General features: G+C 35.4%; 1 protein-coding gene across 3 annotated transcripts in view; it reads right to left on the reverse strand.

Moving 5' to 3' along the window:
- Positions 1 to 3,405: 3,405 nt before the first annotated feature.
- The window catches only part of LOC110098202 (ribose-phosphate pyrophosphokinase 4), a 42,782-nt gene continuing 30,135 nt past the window's right edge, over positions 3,406 to 16,052 (reverse strand). Inside the window, exons 4-7 of one of the 3 annotated variants that reach the window (XM_020824943.2) lie at positions 11,239 to 11,307; positions 11,016 to 11,144; positions 10,721 to 10,820; positions 3,406 to 3,773 (exon numbers count right to left, since the gene is read on the reverse strand). In XM_020824943.2, the coding sequence (XP_020680602.1) occupies positions 3,640 to 3,773; positions 10,721 to 10,820; positions 11,016 to 11,144; positions 11,239 to 11,307 (432 nt within the window). In that variant the 3' untranslated portion in view covers positions 3,406 to 3,639. Of the gene's footprint in view, positions 3,774 to 10,720; positions 10,821 to 11,015; positions 11,184 to 11,238; positions 11,308 to 12,511; positions 15,034 to 15,646; positions 15,968 to 16,052 lie in introns of those variants that run through there. The other 2 variants (XM_028694237.1, XR_003700511.1) reach the window with 2 other exon arrangements.

Consider the following 16,052-nt stretch of genomic DNA (forward strand, 5'->3'; position numbering starts at 1 on the left):
CTTCAACTTGTTTTTCTCCGCATTAATCTTAGTTTTCAAACAATTTGTCAACTACTACAACAACAACAATAACAACAACATCAAGCCTTTATCCCACTACATGGGGTCGGCTACATTAATCCTTTTTCTCCATTGTGTCCTATTAAAAGTCAAATTCTCGTTTAAATCTAATAAAGAAAGGTCATTCCTAATATTTTCTAACCATGTCTTTTTAGGTCTACCCCTACCTTTCTTAACATAAGTCAAATCTAATACCTCTACTCTCCTACCCGGGTCATCGGAAGGCCGCCGTTTTATGTGACCAAACCATCTAAGGCGACTCTCTCTAATCTTATCTTCTACTGGAGCTACTCCAACTTTTCCACGTATATGCTCATTTCGTATCCTATCTCTAAGGGTAAAGCCACTCATCCACCTGAGCATCCTCATCTCTGCCACACTTAACTTAGTATTATGCTTCTCTTTTAATGGCCAACATTCAGCACCATAAAGCATTACAGGCCTCATCTACCATCATATAGAATTTCCCCTTACAGTTAAGAGGACATCTATCACATAACAAGCCTATGCATTCCTCCACTTAAAGTACCATCCAACTTGATATCTGTTGATAAATCCCCATCTATTCACCATCACTTTTGAACAATAGATCCAAGATACTAAACGTTACTCTTATTAAATGACTGATCGCCCAAGAGCACAATCCCATCACTAGGTCTATTACTACTAAATTACACTTCCATATATTTCCGTTTTTAGATGCTACTAACGAAAACCTTTAGACTCTAAGTGACCTCCATAACTCAAGTTTACCTTCAACTCCCTCTCGTAGTCTAATGAACAAGAAGAATCGATCACAAAAAGCATACACCAAGGTACATCCTCTGCAAATTGACAAGTGAGCCACATCCATGACTAAAAGCAAAAAGATATTCGGGACTTAGGCTGATCCTTGATGTAACCCAACCGAAATAGGGATAAACTTGGACAATCCACCTTTGTGTTTGGAACACAAGATAATAGCTCCTGCACTACATATCTTAATGATTTGATATAAGGCATTATGACTCCTTTCTTTCAAGAACTCTCCATAGCACTTTCTCTTGCGAACTTTTATCATATGCTTTTTACAATAACAATAAATATCATATGTAGAATCCTCCTTATTTCTCATATCTTCTCCATCAAACCTCTTAATAAATGAAAAGGCTTCCATTAGCGACCTACCGCATGAATCCAAATTTGATTTTGAGAAGCATAGTATCACGCCGCAATCTCATGCTCATAACTCCTCCCATAGTTTTAAAAGTATGAACATCTAACTTAATTACCTCTTCATTCGACAATCTTGCTGCATCCCTTATTCTTAAATATAGGATTAACACACTATCTCTTCCCTCCACTTCATTCTGGCATCTTTTAGTCTTCAAAATAGTATTAAAAAGTTAGTTATGCCATGAATTCCTTTCATCTCCTAAGCATTTCCACACCTCTATTGGAATATCATCAGTCTCAACAGCTTTTTCCACCCTCATTCTTTTAAAGCATCTCTAACTTCAGTTTTACTAATACGCCGATAAAAAAACAGAAATCTTTTATTTTCATTTTTAGGGTGCTCATGGTCAGTATATCAATCTTATGTATTCACAATCTTCATTAAAAAGCTTTAGGTCAAAAATATCTCATCCACCTTGTTGAATATCATTCTTCTATAGAAAGTAGTTTTTTGATCTATCATCGCTTAATACACTTCACTTGGAACTAAATCCTTAATCTACTCTCTCCCTCTTTGTGACAACTTATACATATAATCTTTCATCCTCTTTAGTATCTAATCTATTATATAATCATGAGAATGATATAAACGCCTAGGGAGTGTTCTCTCGCATTGCTTCTTAGCCCTCTCGAGCGCTCTTTATAATAATCCCATTATCATAATTTTAAATTAAACCAATCTTTCAATTAAACAAAACTTACTTATTTTTAATCTTTTCCTTTGCACATTTGGATTCCACCACCAAGCTATTTTTTAGCTATTAGGAGTTTTTCCCTTTGAAACTCCAGAGGACATCTTTTGCCAATTATCTTAATATACTAGCCACTTTTTCCCACATAACATTAGCATCCTCAAGCACAGACAAATCTTAAATTTAAAATTCTTATTCTCAAAAATATTTTTGTAATATATTTAAATGCCCCCATCTAATCTAGAAAATCGTTTTACTTATTTTTTATTTTTTATATTTTCCCTTTATCTTTAAAGTCTAAACTAATAATCGATGTTGGGTACATAAATTTTTCACTCGGAATAACTTACAATCTTTGCAATCTAAACGATTTTAAATTCTATAAGAAAATAGTCAATCGGGTGACTATATCCATTTTATAAGTGATAAGATGTCATTCCTTTCTTAAATAAGGTATTAGCAATTGAAAAATCATAAGCTAAACAAAAAGTCCCAATATGGTATTGCCACCTCATTCGTCGTTCCAAATCCATGGCCACCATGAATGCTTTTTAAAATCATCTACCTCTCTACCAACATGTCCATTTAAATCTCCTCCAATAAAAACTCTTTCTTCAAGAGGTATCTTTTGTATTAATTTTCTAAGTCATTCCAAAAATTTAATTTAGAACTCATATCCAAACCTATTTGAGGAGCATAAGCACTTATAATATTAACAATCTTATCATCAACAACAATCTTTAAAGCATAATTTTATCTCCAATCCTATTAATTTTTATAACATTATCCTTTAAACTCTTATCTATAATAAACATACTCATTTTCTAATACGACTCCTACCGAATACCAAAGTTTAAATCCTAAAACTATCAATTTCCTTAGCCTTCTCTTCCAACCCATTTAGTTTCCTGAATGCACAAAATATTTAACTCCTATGAATCATAATATCTATTAATTCCATTAATTTTCCTGTAAGGGAACCTATATTCCAAGTTCCTATCCTAATTTTAGTTTCATGGACTAGCTTCTTTGCCCACATCCGTCCTTGATGTGGGTACCCTTGCCTATTTAACACTACACCCGAGCGCCAGTGCAGCGGCCCTTGCACACTTGTCACTGTATTCAGGCCATACAGCGCGTCGCTTCCAGGGGACGCCCTAGCATTAACACAATTTCTTAAAGGATTCATGTCATTATTGTTCGACAAGTTTTATGCTGGCTGTCGACTACCTAACGCAACCCTCCACTTTTCTCATCCAGGACTTGGGACCTGGCAACGGCAGTGTTACAATTTGTCAACTACAAATACTCAAATTTTAACTTATCTAAAGAGTTAATTAAATTTGATTTAAGGAAATTTAACATTGATTAAAAAAAAAAAAAGATAAATCACATCAATAAAAATAGACTGTTTGGCTTAAAATTTAATGACTATCTATGAATATAAGAAACTACCTCTCATTGAAATATTTTGGTTCAAAAAAAATATATTTTGAAAGATATTTATACAAATAAAAATTCGAACAAGTCCACGAGGGATAAAAGTAAAAGTTCGCTAAGCAAAACTGGTCTAAACTTTAAGCAGAAAATAATGAAGAATGACACGCACTTTAAAGCTAAATAATCAATGGCGCTCGCTCTTCGGTGCAGCTACTTTTTTTGGGGTAAGTAGCTATATCTGAAGAGCATCAGCAATGGAACCAGCAAGGCTAAGAACTTCAAAAGGTGGGATACCTTTTACCTCATTAACAGTATGAGGGCATGAATCAGTTATCCAGAAGTATCTCATCCCTTTGTCTGGACTCACTGAAGAAGGATTAAGAAAAAAACATAATTTTAATGAAAAGTAAATGTCATTTACCAGCATTTTTAAAAAAAAAGTGATAACTTTATTTGCAGGTAAAACCATTATGATTTTAGAAATACATAAATATTAAGAAAAATGCATAACACTGAGTAGACCTGCGCAGATTAATGAATACAAATAAGTGTATTTGGACTAATCTCTGGCTCTCACATGGATATGCTCAAGTGGTTCCATTTGTTGTCCGAAATTCAAAGAGAAAACGATCCTAAGAGATTCAAAGTAGGTGGCTGATCAAATTTCTAGGCGATCATATTTGTGAATAGATCAACTAAGTTTGACAAAGTCATTAGACCATATTGGGTTCACTAGCTCTAAGCAGTCAGACCATATTCATGAATATGGAAAAAGCTTTATCCAAGCAATCCAGCCACATTAGGCCAGCCAAGTTCGATCAAATTTGGCCGGCCTACGATTTGGGGGGTATCGGGCCAAGTTTAGTCAGCTAAGTTCATATGAATTTTTTGACGGTTCAAATTCTTTAGAGAGGTTCATGTGAATTTACTTAGCTTACTAGGTTTAGAGCAAAACGGCTAGATTCAGCTGATCAACTTCATATGAACTTGGCTAGAGCAAGCTAGCAAATTTTATAGAGAGAGTAGCAACGAAGCTAGCAATTTTAAAGGGAATCCAAAAAGATAAAGATTAAGCAAACCTTAATCACTATAGTTTAGTATTAACAAATGCTAAGTCATCAAGAAAAATTATCTACCCCATTCTATCCCTGCCCAAAATTTTAAGCTTCCCTTTACTTAATTTTGAAAACAAATCAAACCCTAATTCCATTAAAAATCCAGGTTAAAAATAATCTCCTGTAACTCCTTTATTATATAATATTTCTTGCATGAGTTAGGCTGAATTCCTCTCTGAACTCTAATCTAATCTTATTGTTGTGGGCTCTGAAAATTCTATGGGTAAATTTTAGAAAGGCGGATGATTTTGTAGATAAGACACTACTCAGAGATTTCGCCCTCATTTTGCGAGGACTTTATGATCAGAGTTCTGATCTTCTATAGGCACAAACCCCTCTAGTTTATTACCCCTCCCGGTAATGAGAGAACTTTCGATTATGGCTAGTCGTCAATCAGATACATTGCATCCATAAATACGTAGTATCAGGCGTACAGTAGAAGCATGTGCATTTGGAAATGTGAAAATTTTGATATTTAAAATTAGAAATTTCACCATCTTGCACTTAAAATGGATGGTAGGGGAATGGATGATAGACTCGATCAAGATCCTATGGTTCCGTCATCCCGCGCCATCGTGTTCCCTGGTCTACTCAGAGGAGGCAGTCTACCCAACCTGACAGAAGTATCCTTGTCGGCAGCCATGGGTTGCTTCATCCAAGGGGACCTTGTAAACCTGGGGAGGACGTTGCCTAAAGGGACAAATTTGAATCCTATCGAACATATCCTATTGATTTATATCTCAAAGATTTAATGTCATTAAGGAACGTATTGGCTCTAACCATAACCATTATCTTGTGATGTCATTTGGCAAAATCACTCGGTTCAGAGGGCCCCGGGTTATAACTGTTTATCTTGAGGTGCCATTTGGAAGCAAAACCGTCGGTTAGATGATATGTACCACATCCTGACTGATAGGAGATTATTTAAAAATGGATCCTAATGATATTTTCGACTATGCATTAGCTCTATATGAGCCGAAGTAAATTTTAATTTGACCACCCTGGCAAACTATTGCTGAGGGTGAATGAATTTTAATTTGATTTTAAATATCGAGATTTTAGAATGATTTTTGTATTCTATGAAGCTTTGAATTTCATGGGTATTTGTGTGGCATTTTGAGTATTTGAAATTAACCCCTCCAATTGAAATTTTTGGGTCAACACGACCATCATCGGGGAGTTTGGGGTCATTTTCATTGACTAAACCTTTTCGACCCTGTCAACTTGCCGAAAGGGGATCGGATTTTAGGCTCCAGACCTTTGTTAATGAATTTTCTTTGTTGAAGGTCTTTATATGAACGTATAAAATAAATATTCTGATTGACACATTGGCCATATTTTTGTTTGATAATTTGAACCGTGTTGACTCCTATCTATCCACATAGAAGAATTGGGCTCAAACTACATTCATTTTTTGACCCGTGCAGCATCCTTAGACATCACGTGTATACTCATAACACGCTCGTCCGGGCCCATGCGGGTTTTACAACTACACATGCCCTTTTGTGTACCTATGTGTATACAAATTATGGTGCATGTGTGGGGGATATTTTGGACATTTCACAAGTCTTCTACGATGACATGTAGAAGTTTGTGTTTATTATGGTACTTTAATACTTGTATGTAGAAGGTATGTTTGATGCACGACCACTGTTCATCAAGAATCTTGCAAGCCTCAATAATCTTATTCAACTCAATATCCAAGATCTCGTTGAACTGAGATTCGCTCACTCCATAATGATTTGATATGGCTTTCTCTTCATAGAACTCATATATGAATTAGTGGGCAACTCCTTGATTATGCCATCATCATCATTTTCTACAGTTGGCTTAAACAAAAAATCAATCATTTCAATCTTTGAATGATTGTGCCCTTGTTGACGTCCTATACGTCAAAATCAATAGTTAGTGCCTCGAGCAGGCATTGTAGCAATCGAAAGCACCTCACATTGTACAGAAGAAATATACGGGATATTCATTCTTAAAATAATTGTTGCAACCCTTGAGATGACTGGAATGATTGATATATTCTCTATTTGTAGTTGTGAGTTTGGGCCACCAGACCTTGCATTAATCTTTAACAGCACATTTGTCAAACATTGATCATTAACTCCAGTGGGTACGATGCAGTGTTTGTTAACATTCACTTGAATACATCTAGACGCATCACATAGTTACTTCCACTACATTTCGAATCCCTTTGGCTGCAACTAACAAGCTGAATGTGTGACAGGTTTTCTACAGTACATCTGCTACTATTGCAGGTAATCAAGTAGATATATTCATTTGTAGACTAAAATTGACTTCAGGATACTGCATTTACTGAAGTCTTTTTGTATCTACCTACAGGTGAGAGGTAGTGCGTACACCAATATTATTAGAGGACTCGTATGTGTTACAAATCTTATTCATAAATGATAAATTGGATGCTTGAGGTCTTCTAGAGTAGCTCATAGGAGAATCTATACTTGCATTTTATGTATTCATTTTGTATTCTGCCTGTGGACAACAGCTTGGGTGTACAACTGATCTTCTACAATAGCTTGTAAGAACTTTCACATGTACTTGTAAGCTTGCTACATGAAATATTATTGTTTGTAGTCAAGTTAATGTGCTTGCAGATTTTTAAAATTATCAATCTTTCTGAGAAATTTCAAATTGCTAGTTTCGACAATAAGTGTTGAATAGTCTCAAGAATTCTAAGAAAGTATAAGTCACCATCACCCACAGCTCTGAAGGATTCTTGTATAGAAGTAGACTATACTGATTCATATGATGAATCATGCATTTTGTAACATACTATACATTTACTCTCAAACTTGTTGAAGAATGATTTCTTGATCAAAGAGTCAAAGATATCCTCCACTGTATCTCCTCAGATATAAAGGGGGTTGAATGAAACCCAAAGCTGCCCACATTCAAACTAACTCATCTTTATAAAACATGGGAACTTATCGAAATATACAACATAGTACGAAACACTTTTGTAAAGGTTTTTGGATGGAACATATAGCTTAGTTTTAAGATCGGCGTGATATCATTCTGACCCGACTTTGCACTTACAATATCATTATTCAAAATGTTTATCCAATGCCTCTCATCAAAGCAAGAACTTAGAACACCACCATAACCTTTGCTGCCAATGAAGATCCTGAAAGCCCTCTTTTTTTTTTTTTTAACAATCTCTTTAGCAATGGGTCTTGATTTGTTATGATGAACATCATGGTTCTCTATATTGGCAAATGCATGATTGTTGAGGAGCTACAAACAGTCATCATCCTCTAGGCCCTCTAATGTTAATATGACTTCCTTCTTGAGGGATTCCAACATATCTGCAATGGCTCTTTTTACATCAAGGTTATTGAAAATACTAACCCATGTTTTAAGATCGGATTCATTTTTCAGACGTTGTGAGAGAGTTGTTTGTTTAAATTGTTTAAGTTCTACGTGATGTTGTTCGATTCAAGTTCAAATCAAGTTCTCCTTGGTTGAGTTTGATTTAAGTCTTTTGTTCTGTTGTTCAAGCTCGAGTCCCACTTAATAAAAATTTTGGACACTTATATATCTGTTGATGCTGGTCTATGTCCTCTCAAGTTCACATTAAGTCCATTATTCACTTAAGTTCAAATTCATTTTAAATTTGAGTTCACTTAAGTCCGTTGCATCCGATTCAAGTCCAAGTTCACAAGTGTCCCGTTGTCCTTCAGAGTTCAAATTCCTTATCTTTTTTTTAGACAAAATTTTGAATGCCTCCCAGAGTCTCCCCATTTGGGGGAAATTTCACGAGTCCAGGCCTCCCACCACGCTAGAAAAAAGCGTGCACAGTTCGCGTCATGGGACACTGCGGCCATAGTTTTCGTCTCCCACCACGCCAGAGAAAGGCGTGCATAGGTCTTCACGCACCGATTTTGAAATGCGCAATTTTATAATTGTTCCCGCCTCGCCGTAGGTATCGCACCGGGTTCCCTTCCCACCACGTTAGAGAAAAGCGTGCATGGGTGATTTTCTGGTGCACTGCTAACGTCGAAAATAGAGTTTTAACAAACTTGTCGTAGGCGTCGCACCAGGTTCTCTTCCCACCATGCTAGAGAAAAGCATGCATGAGCTTGTTTTCCGGTTCGCCACCAACGTCGAGAGCGGGATTTTAAGTTAGAAAGATTATACTTGCGTGTGTCGACAGTGGTGCTGGCATGTGGATTGAGGTGAGGAAAGAATTTACATTTCTTCTATTTCCTTGTATTAATTATAATTAATCTTTAATTAATTATAACTAATTATAGTTAATAATAATTTATTATAATTAAAATAATAATTAAATATAATTAATACTAATTAATCTTAACTAATTATAATTAATAATAATAAGTGTATTTGCTTGGTACAACTAGGTATTATTTGATATTAACGAGGAATACCGCTCTTTGAAGATCAATACCGAGTTATACCGAGCTGTATCGAGAAATACCGAGTTGTACCGAGTTTTTCTAGGAAAAACTCTGTACAACTTTTATATAACATGGTATTTCTCGGTTTAGCTCGGTATAACTCGGTATTGGGTCTTCAAATAATGGTTTTCCTCGTTATTGTTTGATATTGCTCGGTATTTGCTCGGTACAACTCGTTTTTTGGCGGGATTTGGCCTCCGACAGGACGTTCCAACGTCCGGTCGGAGGACGTAATAATTGTTCTTTACTTCCAGGCAGCAGGTTCCCTTGGTCGAAGAAGCTCGCGAGAGGGAGAAGTTACCTTCACAGTGAGCAACTCCCATCCCTGCTTCCAATAAAAATGTCGTAACTTCCGAAACGACAAGAGGGGAATGTCGCTGGCTAAAGAAGTAAAAGGAGGAGGCGTCGGCTAAGGAGGAATCGTGGATGAGGCGTCGGGTAGAGGTAGGGAGAAATCTCTATCCATCTCTCAAAGAGTTGGGGAAGGTGGAAAAGATCTTCGCTAGGGCAGGAGGTAACGTCAAAGTCAGAGCAGGTAATGGGTTTGTGGAAGAGTTCGAATGGCTCGGGTTTTAGTTACAGGTGGAGTTCGGCTTTGGGATAGAGGCGGGTGAGGTCGGCGGGAAGGAGGAAGATCGGCAGTGAACTAAGGTAGTTCGAATCTCGTACAAGAAAGGTTGGAGGAGGCTTGGAGTAGCGACTGCTGGAGGTCGGAGCTTTCGCGAGTGGGAAGGAGTTCGGCTGCTGGAGCTCGCGTGTGGGAAAGATGAAAGAGATAGTTCGTACCTTTGGCTTCGTTTGCTTGCATTTTAACGACAAGAAGGGCAAGTGTCGGCGCATACGAGAGATGAGACGCGCCATTTGCAGGGCAAGGTCAGGTGACCGAACGAAGAGATAGCTCCGGATATTAATAAAATATTATTTTAAAATTAACGCAAGTAAAGCGCAACTAAAGCGCAGGTAAAGCGCAACTAAAGCGCAACTAAAGGGCAAGTCAAAAAGCGCAACTAAAGCGCAACCAAAGCGCAACTAAAGCGCAAGTCAAAAAGCGCAACTAAAGCGCAAGGTGACGCGGCAAATTTTTATTGGATGTCCGAACTTATTTTCCGCCTCCGGTCACCTGACCCAATAATTTGCCCATCAAGGGTATGGAGCGCTATATACGCGGCAGATTCTGTAGGATTTTGGCGAGATCTCAGCATGGGTCGCCGACTGTAGGTAATCATTTTAAGCTTTTTTTTTCCTTTTTGTTATAATGTGGAGGTCAACTATTGTCCACCCATATTTCCAAAAAAAAAAAAAACTATTGTCCACCCTAAATTTATATATATCAACTTATCCCAAGTACCCTCCATGTTATCTCAATCCTTGAAAATGACTAACCATTGTTTCTCATTGTTCGATTTGAATTAAAGAAAAAGTGACCAAACAATAGTTTTTACTAAACAAGATTATATTATTAAGTATGCAAGCAAATTATTGAGGAATTCTCACAGCTTTGCGCCTCCTCCCTCCCTTTCGAGGTTGCTTCATTTTTCTTCTCATGAGTAACCTATGAAGGAACCACTGCAAATGTGTAATAGCATTCAAAGCGGTTTTACTCTTTCTACCATGGGTAAACTAGGAAGGGGCCAAGATTTGGACCAAACCTACCATTAAAGGACCACGCAAACGGATTACATTCTAACGGCACTGGTAAACGAGTAAACAAAAAGAAGTTGCCAAATCAAACAATTTCACTGAGAAAAAATACCTCCATCATCGTACTTAAACCTTTGCCATGTTTTGTTGGGGAAGATTCCATGGGTTACGTAGGCACTGATTTTGGCCGCTCCATGAGCTGCTAGTACTTTCTAAATAAAGGTAAACAGATCCCAACATGAGGCAAATATAAAAGTATAACTAGCAGGAGAAAAAAAAAAAAGAAACAAGGCAGACGACTATGAATAAGAGTAAGAAAATGAAGAATGAATTCAAGAAAAACTTTTTGATGTAATAAGTCAGAAACTACTAAACTGAACACAGAATGTCATAACAAACTTCCTTACCTGGCATTCAATTAGCGTACCCCCTGATTGTACGAAGTCATCAACTATAACAACATGGCGACCTTTTGGGTCTCCCTCCTTCAATCGTACAAATCGATGGTCACCTTCCCTAACTTTGGTACAGACAATCTGAGCATGAAGATTTCTCCTAATCATAATCACGGAATACTGCCAGATACATGATGCCAATCCAGCATAAGTGTTCCAATAACTGATATATTACCACTGGGAAATGCTGAAGTTGTTTATGAAATCGCTTCCATGAGCCATCGTCAGGAAAAGCGATAGATATCTGACCAACAAATGCTCACAGGCGAAACATGTGAGATTAAGAAAAAAGTATTTCTTTACAAAAAAAGCATTTCCAATCGCAATTGTCACTCAACAGAATATATCAGCCTTTCACTTTTAAGAAGGTAAAGAAACTTTCAATTTCAGTTAAATTGGAGCAAGCCTGATGATAGGATTTATATCAATAAATATGATAACTTGTCCTTCAAAGATTGTTTATATATATAATCTATAAAATTATTGAGAGAGGATTGAAAATCCACGAATAAAGATTTTAACTATCAAAATATTGCTGAATTAAATCCATATTAAAAATCTATACAAAGATTTAAAATGGCTTGAAATTAACAGGCAAAGGTCAAGGATCTTCATTCAAAAATTCCACAGCAACAATTGATAATTCTTTAACCTCTTATGTAATTAGAATCACAAAATAAATCTCAATAGCATTTCTATTTTTCAGATCCTTAAAAAGAAATAGGCCTAATAGCTTCAACAATTATTAATTTTTCAAATGACAATTTTAACCAAACTTATTAGAGAAGCGCATGATAAAATATTTTAGCAAAAAGAATTTTTAAATATCTTCAAAAGACAATGAATAATGCATGGCATAATTTGCATACATACAAAGATGTGCTTTTTGAAAATACTTTATATTATTTAATAAATGAGAAAAGGATCAAAATGATCCCTCAACTCTTTAAGAAGGACAAAAATATTTCCCAACTATCTAGGAGAATAGCATTTATACTCTTATTGGTGCGGATAGTAGCAAATAAAAAAGCATATTATGATTTCTAGGTCTAATTTACTTTTTTGATGGGAGAAATGTGTTGAAAGGTAGACCAACGAAATATTTTGAGAGGATTGATGTAGATAAGTTACTTGGGTGGGACTTTGGCAAAGGGTTTTATAATACAGGATTCTTGATGTCATACACTTAATTTGATATGTTATAGTACATCCCTCAAAAAATATTTTAGGATATTATTAGTGATCATAATTGATTGAGCAACTTCCATAATATATTTATTTTTTAATGCGACCCCATTTTATTGAGTATGAATACAAGAGGTTTGGTAAATAATTCTTTATAAGAAGAGAGATTCTTCAATAATGAAAAAAATGTTCTTTCCCATTGTTGTTCTCGAAGACTTAATTTGTATTTTGAATTGAGCTTTTAAAATGAATGAAATTTAAAAAAAAAAATAGAAAAGGTTTTTTACTTATTTTTTATTAGAAAGATCTAGTGATTCGAGTTTTTTTATTAACAGAGATATAAATCATCTTGCACCTAAAATATTCCTCACTCGAGATGGGCCCAAATATTACTATGAATGGTTGTAGAAAGTTGAGAGGCTTCATAAAGATGATTATGGTAGGGAGCTTGAGTGTTTGAGGAACAATTTCTTATGATATATAAAATTTTGATGACCAAGATGAAAGTGTACAACATAATCGTGGCATGTTAAAGAAAGATGCATATGAACATTTTCTCTTGCCTTTCAAAATTCCTTTCATAATTTAAAAAAAAATGACCAATATTTTTCTTAGTATTGCCAATTATACTCCTTGAGTTCTTATCCTAAAATTCAGAAGTAGAAAAAAAATAGGAAAAACATTTATATCCTAAATAATTTTACTTATTAATAATGTTGCAGGAAAGTTAGGAACAAGGAGTATTGAGTTAAGAATTAAAGAGCTAGTGAAATTGATAATCCCAATAACAATTACTAGTGATGTTGATCCGTTGTTAATTTTAAATATATGGTCTTTTAAACAAGGATGAAGGGTACAAATTAAGCAGACATCCACTGTTATATGATTAAAGACTCTAGAGTCTACAATTGAAGATTATGGGTTTATATTTTTTTTTTACAGTAAATGCATTCAAGATCATATCGCTTTTTTAGCAACCGCACTTATAGTAATTTTTTATGTTGAAGGCTTTGGTTTGAATGAGATAATTAGTGACTTAGTGAAAGTTTCTTGGATACCAGAGTTATCATGCGATCTTGATTCATGGCAAGAGGCATAACCAAACAAGGAACGTTTTTCTTGGCCATTGTCATGTTTTAGGAAGCCTTAGAATTATGAGAGAATGTGCAAGGTAGAGAGGTAATAGAGGACTGAAAATACAGAAAGATGAATAATAGAAATATTGCCAAATGAAAAAAATATGAGAGAAGAATACTATACTTTTCATATTTACAAATGATAGTAAAGGCACAAACATGATTTATAGTATATGTTCTGAGTCTAGAATAGAACGAAAACAATGATAAAAAATTATGCCATAATCAGCTTAATAAAAAGGAAAAAACTAGGAAAGATATTAACATAATATTTTATAATGAATGTAGCAAAGAATCACATTCCATATAAGCTAGATGAAAAGCTTCTTTCAAAGGAAAAAGTTGGCAATAACTTTTTATGAATGGAGTGTCTAGCAGGTGGAGGGAGGTGTAGCTATGGCCATGTATGGAAGGAGGCATAGTTGGAAGGAGATAGGAAGTAAAGCAAGTGAATGGCATGTAAGGAGCAACTGAGGGATAATCAGGTGGCCTTCAGAAGGCAAGAGGTTGCCATTCGATGGCTGAGAAGTTGGAGTGAGCTGGAATAGACACTAGGGTAGGAGCTTGCTAGGAAGACTATGGAATTACAGGAGTTGATTGGAGGTTGCATAATGAATGTTGGAACAAAAACAGGGTAGTTGCAAGTTGGCCACCGGTCTGCACCTAAATTAATTGCAGCAGCATGAATTAAGGAGCTGGTTTCAAGATTTCCACACTTTCACCTTAGGTCCATACGTTCACCCCATGTTAACAAAATCCCCTTGGATAATGTGACATATATTTGCCCAAAAAAGTAGGTTGGGTTAACTATATTTATTGAATAAGTTCAACAATGTCCATGACTACATGAAACAATAAAATCATAAGAACTTGATTAAGTTTTTCATCACTCTTTCACCATCCCCTTTGATTCAATAGTGGTATATTCTTTCCCAATCCAAAATGTTGCTGCTGAAAGCAAGTATGGTACATTTTATGGAGTAGCTTTACTCAAATTTTCTCTATCATGATTAAGAGAGAGAATTAAATACAAGACTTGTGCATGTAGAAAATCTTACAACAAATTCTTGTAAGAGGGCTAAATCTCAGAGTAATAACTGAGCTTATATCTAATGCCTTATAAAAATTTGACCCAAAAAGCAATCAAATATGAACCGAGTGCAGATTTTCAAAGCCTGCATAAACTTAAATTAATTTAAACTTTTAGAAATTAAAATAAAAGACTATAGATGTGAGAAGTTTAAACATATTTTAGAAGTACATGATAAGCTTCAAATATATGCACTAGTATCACATGCATTTTTATCATTTCTAAAATAATACAAAAAAAAAAAACATAGGATCAAAACAACTACAATTGAATTGAAAACTTTCGAAATAAACTATAGGACCGTTCAAACTCCGATATCAACAAATTTAAAGTCAAATCGAATGGTTTGATGGAATAAACCCAACAACACCAAAAGTGTTATGATCCAAAACCAAATCAACAACTTAAAATATACTTGAAAATTATAACACTATTTATTGGACCAAATGATTTATGAATTTAATATGTTCACAGTCAAAACGAGCATCTCAATGAGTGAAATCAATTGATCTTTAATCATTAAATTCTAGGGGTTTTTTACATACCTAACACTTAAAACCAATGTTTAAAATTGCGTATTCGGGTATTGAGGCGTTTTTCATTCGTGAGGAGAGGCGTAAGCCTTAAGGCATTTTGAGGCGTAAGCCTCAAAATCAAAAGATTGCGTAGACATAAAATGATAAATTTTTTATATACTAATGAGTGAATAATATAAAGCATAAAAAAACATAAGATATAAAGTGAAATCAAAATATCTAAATAACAAGACAACATGAAATATAGTTCAACTCAAAATTCTATCTTTCCCAAATCTCAGCATTCTTTTCATTAACATATAATTCCAATTTCAAAAAATAAATAGCAATGACATATCACATAAGAACTCATAGGTCATCAGCACTGTCATCACTAAGGGGTTCTTCATTTGAATCATCATTATGGTGAACTGCTCTCTCCCCTTTCTCCTCTCCTATAGAGTCCAATTTCGGGCATTTACTTTAAGATTTATGTAAGTTTTAATATATATAGCATGAGGCGAGGCGGGCCTCAACCAAGTTGAGACGCAAGCCTCATAAAAAAAAAAAACTCTAGGCATAAGCATCGAGACACTTTTAACTAGAATTGCGCAAAGGCGAGCCTCATATTGCGCAATTTTAAACCATGCTTAAAACTACTCTATTTACCTATCAACACCCAAACTTCACTATTTATTATTCTACCATCTAAAAACCCTTGCACTCATCAAAACTACCACTCCCTAACCTCCGTCAAATACCTCACCCCAACCATGTCCTCTTCGTGTGAATGTCCTTATTGAGTAGTTCCACGCCGTCCGCATCGGCGGTCTTCTCCAGGATGTGCGAACACATCTCAACCGAGCCAAAGTGTTGTGCGAACATCCCATCCGACGGCCGATTGAGCAACTCCATCTAGCAGTTGAATCCCATTCGGCACACACTGATCGTTTTCTCCATCCGACGAAAATGTTCTTCCTGAAAATACGTGAAAAATACTCCTTAGACGTGCAAATTAGTTGCTAACTGTCATTATGCAGCTCCAAACCATGAAATATATGAT

This window comes from Dendrobium catenatum, unplaced genomic scaffold (genome assembly GCF_001605985.2).
Source record: "Dendrobium catenatum unplaced genomic scaffold, ASM160598v2 fragScaff_scaffold_418, whole genome shotgun sequence".
NCBI lineage: Eukaryota > Viridiplantae > Streptophyta > Magnoliopsida > Asparagales > Orchidaceae > Dendrobium > Dendrobium catenatum.